The 9,151-nt window shown below is 34.2% G+C and overlaps 2 protein-coding genes across 2 annotated transcripts; both read left to right on the top strand.

Moving 5' to 3' along the window:
- The first annotated feature begins 5,191 nt into the window (after window positions 1–5,191).
- LOC139871592 (putative receptor protein kinase ZmPK1) lies at window positions 5,192–7,593 on the top strand. The gene has a single exon (XM_071859299.1). The coding sequence runs from the start codon at window positions 5,198–5,200 to the stop codon at window positions 6,062–6,064; it is 867 nt and encodes a 288-aa protein (XP_071715400.1). The 5' UTR covers window positions 5,192–5,197; the 3' UTR covers window positions 6,065–7,593.
- On the top strand, window positions 6,263–7,573 carry LOC139870417 (G-type lectin S-receptor-like serine/threonine-protein kinase At1g34300). The gene has a single exon (XM_071858227.1). It carries the CDS (start codon window positions 6,263–6,265, stop codon window positions 7,571–7,573), a length of 1,311 nt encoding a protein of 436 aa, XP_071714328.1.
- Window positions 7,594–9,151: the final 1,558 nt, after the last annotated feature.

The raw sequence follows: 9,151 nt of genomic DNA, 5'->3' as shown, positions 1-9,151 counted from the left end.
TTGTTAAGACTTGATTAATTGAAATATGTTTCATATAGACAATTGACCACCCAAGTTGACCGGTGATTCACGAACGTTAAAACTTGTAAAAACTATATGATGACATATATATGGATATATATATATATATATATATATATATATATATATATATATATATATATATATATATATATATAGTTAACATGATACTATGATAAGTAAACATATCATTAAGTATATTAACAATGAACTACATATGTAAAAACAAGACTACTAACTTAATGATTTTTAAACGAGACATATATGTAACGATTATCGTTGTGAAGACATTTAATGTATATATATCATATTAAGAGATATTCATACATGATAATATCATGATAATATAATAATTTAAAATCTCATTTGATATTATAAACATTGGGTTAACAACATTTAACAAGATCGTTAACCTAAAGGTTTCAAAACAACACTTACATGTAACGACTAACGATGACTTAACGACTCAGTTAAAATGTATATACATGTAGTGTTTTAATATGTATTTATACACTTTTTAAAGACTTAAATACACTTATCAAAATACTTCTACCTAACAAAAATGCTTACAATTACATCCTCGTTCAGTTTCATCAACAATTCTACTCGTATGCACCCGTATTCGTACTCGTACAATACACAGCTTTTAGATGTATGTACTATTGGTATATACACTCCAATGATCAGCTCTTAGCAGCCCATGTGAGTCACCTAACACATGTGGGAACCATCATTTGGCAACTAGCATGAAATATCTCATAAAATTACAAAAATATGAGTAATCATTCATGACTTATTTACATGAAAACAAAATTACATATCCTTTATATCTAATCCATACACCAACGACCAAAAACACCTACAAACACTTTCATTCTTCAATTTTCTTCATCTAATTGATCTCTCTCAAGTTCTATCTTCAAGTTTTAAGTGTTCTTCATATATTCTACAAGTTCTAGTTACATAAAATCAAGAATACTTTCAAGTTTGCTAGCTCACTTCCAATCTTGTAAGGTTATCATCCAACCTCAAGAAATCTTTGTTTCTTACAGTAGGTTATCATTCTAATATAAGGTAATAATCATATCCAAACTTTTGTTCAATTTCTATAACTATAACAATCTTATTTCAAGTGATGATCTTACTTAAACTTGTTTTCGTGTCATGATTCTGCTTCAAGAACTTCGAGCCATCCAAGGATCCGTTGAAGCTAGATCCATTTTTCTCTTTTCTAGTAGGTTTATCCAAGGAACTTAAGGTAGTAATGATGTTCATAACATCATTCGATTCATACATATAAAGCTATCTTATTCGAAGGTTTAAACTTGTAATCACTAGAACATAGTTTAGTTAATTCTAAACTTGTTCGCAAACAAAAGTTAATCCTTCTAACTTGACTTTTAAAATCAACTAAACACATGTTCTATATCTATATGATATGCTAACTTAATGATTTAAAACCTGAAAACACGAAAAACACCGTAAAACCGGATCTACGCCGTCGTAGTAACACCGCGGGCTGTTTTGGGTTAGTTAATTAAAAACTATGATAAACTTTGATTTAAAAGTTGTTATTCTGAGAAAATGATTTTTATTATGAACATGAAACTATATCCAAAAATTATGGTTAAACTCAAAGTGGAAGTATGTTTTCTAAAATGGTCATCTAGACGTCGTTCTTTCGACTGAAATGACTACCTTCACAAAAATGACTTGTAACTTATTTTTCCGACTATAAACCTATACTTTTTCTGTTTAGATTCATAAAATAGAGTTCAATATGAAACCATAGCAATTTGATTCACTCTAAACGGATTTAAAATGAAGAAGTTATGGGTAAAACAAGATTGGATAATTTTTCTCATTTTAGCTACGTGAAAATTGGTAACAAATCTATTCCAACCATAACTTAATCAACTTGTATTGTATATTATGTAATCTTGAGATACCATAGACACGTATACAATGTTTCGACCTATCATGTCGACGCATCTATATATATTTCGGAACAACCATAGACACTCTATATGTGAATGTTGGAGTTAGCTATACAGGGTTGAGGTTGATTCCAAAATATATATAGTTTGAGTTGTGATCAATACTGAGATACGTATACACTGGGTCGTGGATTGATTCAAGATAATATTTATCGATTTATTTCTGTGCATCTAACTGTGGACAACTAGTTGTAGGTTACTAACGAGGACAGCTGACTTAATAAACTTAAAACATCAAAATATATTAAAAGTGTTGTAAATATATTTTGAACATACTTTGATATATATGTATATATTTTTATAGGTTCGTGAATCAACCAGTGGTCAAGTCTTACTTCCCGACGAAGTAAAAATCTGTGAAAGTGAGTTATAGTCCCACTTTTAAAATCTAATATTTTTGGGATGAGAATACATGCAGGTTTTATAAATGATTTACAAAATAGACACAAGTACATGAAACTACATTCTATGGTTGAATTATCGAAATCGAATATGCCCCTTTTTATTAAGTCTGGTAATCTAAGAATTAGGGAACAGACACCCTAATTGACGCGAATCCTAAAGATAGATCTATTGGGCCTAACAAACCCCATCCAAAGTACCGGATGCTTTAGTACTTCGAAATTTATATCATATCCGAAGGGTGTCCCGGAATGATGGGGATATTCTTATATATGCATCTTGTTAATGTCGGTTACCAGGTGTTCACCATATGAATGATTTTTATCTCTATGTATGGGATGTGTATTGAAATATGAAATCTTGTGGTCTATTATTATGATTTGATATATATAGGTTAAACCTATAACTCACCAACATTTTTGTTGACATTTTAAGCATGTTTATTCTCAGGTGATTATTAAGAGCTTCCGCTGTCGCATACTTAAATAAGGACGAGATTTGGAGTCCATGCTTGTATGATATTGTTTAAAAACTGCATTCAAGAAACTTATTTTGTTGTAACATATTTGTATTGTAAACCATTATGTAATGGTCGTGTGTAAGCAGGATATTTTAGATTATCATTATTTGATAATCTACGTAAAGCTTTTTAAACCTTTATTGATGAAATAAAGGTTATGGGTTGTTTTAAAATGAATGCAGTCTTTGAAAAACGTCTCATATAGAGGTCAAAACCTCGCAACGAAATCAATTAATATGGAACGTTTTTAATCAATAAGAACGGGACATTTCAATAACCCCCACTGATATTGCATATCATAATCAAAGAATGAATTTTATTCGTTATTTACCCATTTACGTTGAATATACCAAATTTGAGACCTTTGAGTTTGAATAAAAAGTTAAAAACCAAATTCTTATTTAAGGTAGGCTACATCAAGGATTGCGTCTTTAATTGCATCAATGCATAAAGCTTAGCATTAAGTTACTATATTTAGTCTATGATATAAATAGAGAAAATTTGGAGACATTTATTCATGTTGTCTAAGTTGTTAATATCATAAAGCTAGGTGAAAGTAAATGAAGTATATATTCACGAACAGTTTTGCTGAAAATTACCATTTGATGATGTATATATAATGTCAGGGGATTTGCATGATCTATCATAATGTTAATTTCACTCAACTTTTTCTAGGAAGCTTGGCAGCCATATTTGTAACCACTTCCAGATGATTCACTAATCTATAGAGAACATAAGTTACTTGCAACTGTCAACAAAGTGATCAAACGCAAAATAAGAACAAAAAGTAAGCACAATATCTTTTTCTGAATTCCAGCAATTGACGAATTTTTCAAGCCTGGAAAAATAATGAAAAACTTACTTCTACAAAATTCAAATAATAGTGAATAACTTATAACAAAGACAAATTCATATAATGTAATAAGGTATACACATAATTACGCGAAATGTATTAATTTAACAAAAAAAAATTAAGATCATAAACTTATACCTGATAACCCTAAATGCGCTATCACAAGCATATAATCAGGATCTGAATTCCGCCAATTAATTTAGGATGATCTTCATTATCTGCAATCGTGTAATCGTTCTTTTTTCAGTATCGCTTGAATACGACTATACCAGTGAATACTGGGATTAGGGTTTAACATGAATGAAGTTAGGGCTTATCGAATAGCCAATTAAACATGTGATTTTGAATTAGGTTTTGCAGGATAGGAAATCGATTATGTGATTTTCAATTTAATTTGGATCTGCATTTAAAAAAAATTTATATTTAGGGTTACGGTATGAGAATGTTATAAAATTGGTCTTAGTCTGTGTTTTTATTTGTTAGATATCTGTAAATATTGTTTAACTGTAAGGGTATTACGGGGTTTAATCAAGTGGATTAGCTAATCAAGTTTATTTGTTAGCTAATTTGATAAATGGATGGTCAAGATTGTAGTTTGAAAGAGATCATGTGGTCATAGAAGGGGGTTATTTATTTAAGAGGAGAGATAATGCTTCTTTTTTAATAATTAAAAGAGATGGACAAAATACGTAAGAGAAGAAAAAAAGAACGTGATAAATGTAAATGGTTCGAGCATGTTATAATTAAAAGGGTGGTTGCGGGTTTAGAAGATGCTGACAATGGCGTAGTTAGGTTTCGTGGCTCACGGGATTTGTTTGGCTGTGAAGGCTCGATGTAGTTTTGTAGGGTTCGTTTTTTTTTCAGAGCTCGATGTGTCGTTTTGTTGGTGTTGTCATCATCGTAGTTTCATGTGTTGTTTCGAGTTAATTTGTCGTGTGTGTTGTTAGTGTTGGTTTCTTGTCGTGTAGATTGTTGTGTTGATGTTCTTGAGTTGTGTTCGTGTATTGTCTAGCTTCTCGCTAATTTTTTATATATAAAATTTTTGCATTTCAAAAAATAAAATAAAATAAGAATTCAATCAGACAACCACCAGTCAATCCATCAGGGTTTTACTTATCATTAACAATTAAAATCAATAATAATATAATAATAATTATAATAATTAAATCAATTAATCAATATATTTAAGTATTACGTAGTAATTTATTAGTATTAATTTAATTTAATTTTAATAATGATAATGATAATAATAATAATGATAATGATAATGAATTATGAATTATTATTAATAAACAAAAACTAAAACTCATGTAGTCAACGGTCTTCAGTCAACGGTACCCCAAGACCACCTTCCATAAATATAAGACACCCAATCAAACATCAAAAACCACCGCCATCACCACCATGTCCATCCCCAATCCCCTCTTCCTCATTATCCTTTTCACTTTCTTCATATTTTCACAATCCGCCTACTCCCAAAATCAATCCACGTCATCATCAACCTCCAAATTCCCTTGGTCTCCACCGGATAACAGATTTCTCATTTCCAACAACTCAATTTTCGCCGCCGGTTTCCTTCTCGCCGGAAACACAACCAACCGTTACATATTCTCCGTTTACTACCACAACATCACCCCAACAACCACAATCTGGTCAGTCAACGACAATTCCCCAGTCAACGCCTCATCTTCCCTCTTCATCACAACTTCCGGCGAGCTCCGTCTCGGCGATATCCCGTTTTCCGGCAACAGCAGTTCACCGATTCTCAGTCTCAAAGATGACGGAAGCTTGTCGTTTGGAAGCTGGAGCAGCTTCCAGTACCCGACAAATACAATCGTCCCGAACCAAAACATAACCGGAAAAACTTTGTCCGTACGTAACGGAGCGTTTCAGTTTGACGGAACGAGTTTAATTTATAACGGAAGTTATGACGCCCCAACATCGTATTATCAAAGTCCTAACGCGTTTATGTCGTTTGATGATTCGGGAACGGTTAAGTTACAAAACGGTGCGTCGTTTATAACTTCGGATTTTGGTGATAAAACTTTGAGAAGATTGAAGCTTGATGATAATGGGAATTTAAGGATTTATGGGTTTGATTCGGGTTCGGGTCAATGGAATGTGGTATGGCAAGCTGTACCGGAGTTATGTACAATTAAAGGATCTTGTAAGCCTAATTATATTTGTATGTATGGTGAGACTTATGATACTACGGTGTGTGATTGCCCACCCGGATTTCATCGGGTTTCGGGTCTAGATGGGGAAGAGTGAAATAGGAAAACTGGTATTGGGGGAGGTAGTAAGTTTTTGCAGTTGGATTATGTGAATTTTAGTGGGGCTGCAGGTAATGAGAACCAATTTTATTACACGGCTTCTAATTTTACCGAATGTGAATCCGGGTGCTTAAATGACCCGAAATGTCAAGGGTTCGGGTACAAGTATGATGGGCAAAAGTATTGTGTTCATGTGATGCAGTTGTTTTACGGGATCTGGTCTCCGGCGACTGAAGCGACTTTTTTTCTTAAAGTTGATAAGTCTGAACCCGATGAGTCGAATTATACGGGTTTAACGACTGTTCTTGAAACAACGTGCCCGGTTGAAATAAGTCTTCCTTTACCTCCGGAAGAGTCAAAGTCAACGACGCGAAATATAGCGATTATATCGACTTTATTTGCGGCGGAGTTGATTAGTGGGGTGGCCTTTTTTTGGGCTTTTCTGAAGAAGTATGTCAAGTATCGAGATATGGCTAGAACGTTTGGGCTGGAGTTTTTACCTGCGGGTGGGCCGAAGCGGTTTACGTATGCGGAGCTTAAAACAGCTACGAATGATTTCTCGAGCACGAATGTTGTCGGGAAGGGTGGGTTTGGTGATGTATATAAAGGGGTGTTGACCGATCATCGAATTGTTGCGGTAAAATGTTTGAAGAACGTTACGGGCGGGGATAATGAGTTTTGGGCCGAGGTCACGATTATTGCCCGAATGCACCATCTAAATTTGGTTCGTTTGTGGGGCTTTTGTGCTGAAAAGGGTCAACGAATACTTGTTTACGAGTATGTTCCTAACGGGTCACTAGACAAGTTCTTGTTCCATTCGGGTAAAGTCGAGTACTCAAATGGAGACCAAGATGTCGAGGATAGTAAGTTGTTGGACCGAAAACCCATACTCGATTGGGGTATTAGATATCGTATAGCTCTTGGCGTAGCACGGGCGATTGCGTATTTACACGAAGAGTGCTTGGAATGGGTCTTGCATTGTGACATTAAGCCCGAGAACATACTTATCGGGGCTGATTTTTGCCCGAAGATATCCGACTTTGGGTTGTCAAAGCTAAGGAAGAAAGAGGATATGGTAAGCTACTCGAGGATGCGTGGGACCCGTGGGTACATGGCACCCGAATGGGTAAAGAGCGATCAAATCACACCGAAAGCAGACGTGTACAGCTTCGGGATGGTTTTGTTAGAGATTGTGACGGGGGTGCGTAATTTTGACATTCAAGGTTCGAAAATGGACAGTGAAGATTGGTACTTTCCTCGATGGGCTTTCGATAAGGTTTATAAGGAAATGAACATTGAGGACATTTTGGACAAACAGATCAAGGGATCGTACGATGGTCGAATCCACGAGGAAATGATAACACGAATGGTGAAGACCGCGATATGGTGTCTTCAAGATCGGCCCGAAATGAGGCCTTCAATGGGGAAAGTTGCCAAGATGCTTGAAGGAACCGTAGAGATCATCGAACCCAAAAAGCCTACAATTTTCTTTCTGGGAGAGGATTAAATGAAGTGGCAGCTAGTTCTCTATAATAACTACACAAAGTAGATAATATTTGTCTTTTTTTTTTTTTAACTTTTTTTTTATGCATCTTTTATATATATCTTTTTAGTTTTCGAATGGGTTGCATCTTTTTAATCAACAACAAAAAACCCAATACCACAATAAGTAGTGTATGGGAGATGTGAGATGTATACAATCATTACTCTATCCGAGACCAAAAACAAGTCATTTCTCCACTCAGAGTGAAAACACTCTAAAAGTAGAGAAAGTCATCTCTCTCTTTATTCGACGGATAAAGAGATTGCTTACGAGTGGACCTTCGGTCAATAAGTAATTTTTTTTAAGTATAATAAAAATTAAAATAAAATTGAGACGCCATGAAAATGGTAGAATCAAATTCTCATTCTCATGGGTTTTAAAACCAGTCTAGATTTATTTTGGGTTCTAAACGACAGTCAAGACACTAATAAATCAATGTTTACAGTTGACACAAAATAGAGCCAAAAGACGGTTGCATCTTTTTAATCTCTACAATAATTTATAACATCTTGTTAAACATTTTTCAAAAATAAGTCAGCATGACAACATTCATATGCACACAAAAATTGACAAACAACTATACATTAGGCAATCCCCTTCATTTCATCTAACAAACAAGTTGAATAAACTTAAACAAATATACAACTATATACGTAGTACAGTTGTCACCTTCATTTATCAGAATACACACACACACACACACCAAAATAATACAACAATCACTTTCATTAGGTCATTTGATTTGTTGAATGGAAAATTAATTGGCCAGAGTTATTAGTTGAATATTCATTTCTTGATATGTATTCTTAGACCGTTGACAGTTGACCAAGTCCATCTAAATGCAAACACTTTGGTATGCTTTTTGTTAAACTTGAACTTGGGTAGAGAATATGTGAAACGACAGCAACTTATTTTTGATAAACCAGCAAAATTTTTTTTTTTTTTTTTTTTTTTTTACAATGCAGCACCAGATGCGGCGCATGTGGTGCTTGATGTGGCACATTCCTCAAATTCTGTCTAATTCACTTCCAAGCACACTTTGACCCATTTCAAACCAAGTCATTTTGACACTAGTATTTATCAACACACCAACTATTTTAACTAAAGTTTTTACATTAACAGTCATACTAATATCAAAATAAGGACTCAAATACAAAACCGGTTATTTCGACCAGTTATACACATCTTTGAATCGAAAGACCAAACAAATAAAGAGCATGAGACCTCGGGTTATTGCTAGACATTCCAAAGTACAAAAACCAACTAGCAAGCCTCTATAGCACAAGTCCTCCAACTCTTATAGCACAGTCCTCCAACTCTAGCAACTCCATACAAAGCAAACTATCATCTAGCTTACCTTCGTCTTTAATTGCAAACACCTATAAAATGATTAATAACAACGGGGTAAGCTTTCGCTTTGTGAGAACAAGTACATATATGTATATACACAAACACACATGTAAGCATAGCTACAATCATATCATCTCAATGCTACAATCAATGGCCAGTCCCGATGGACGAAGAGCCCCACACCCCTACAGG

This window comes from Rutidosis leptorrhynchoides, chromosome 10 (genome assembly GCF_046630445.1).
Source record: "Rutidosis leptorrhynchoides isolate AG116_Rl617_1_P2 chromosome 10, CSIRO_AGI_Rlap_v1, whole genome shotgun sequence".
NCBI lineage: Eukaryota > Viridiplantae > Streptophyta > Magnoliopsida > Asterales > Asteraceae > Rutidosis > Rutidosis leptorrhynchoides.
This window is presented reverse-complemented; position numbering and strand designations above follow the sequence as displayed.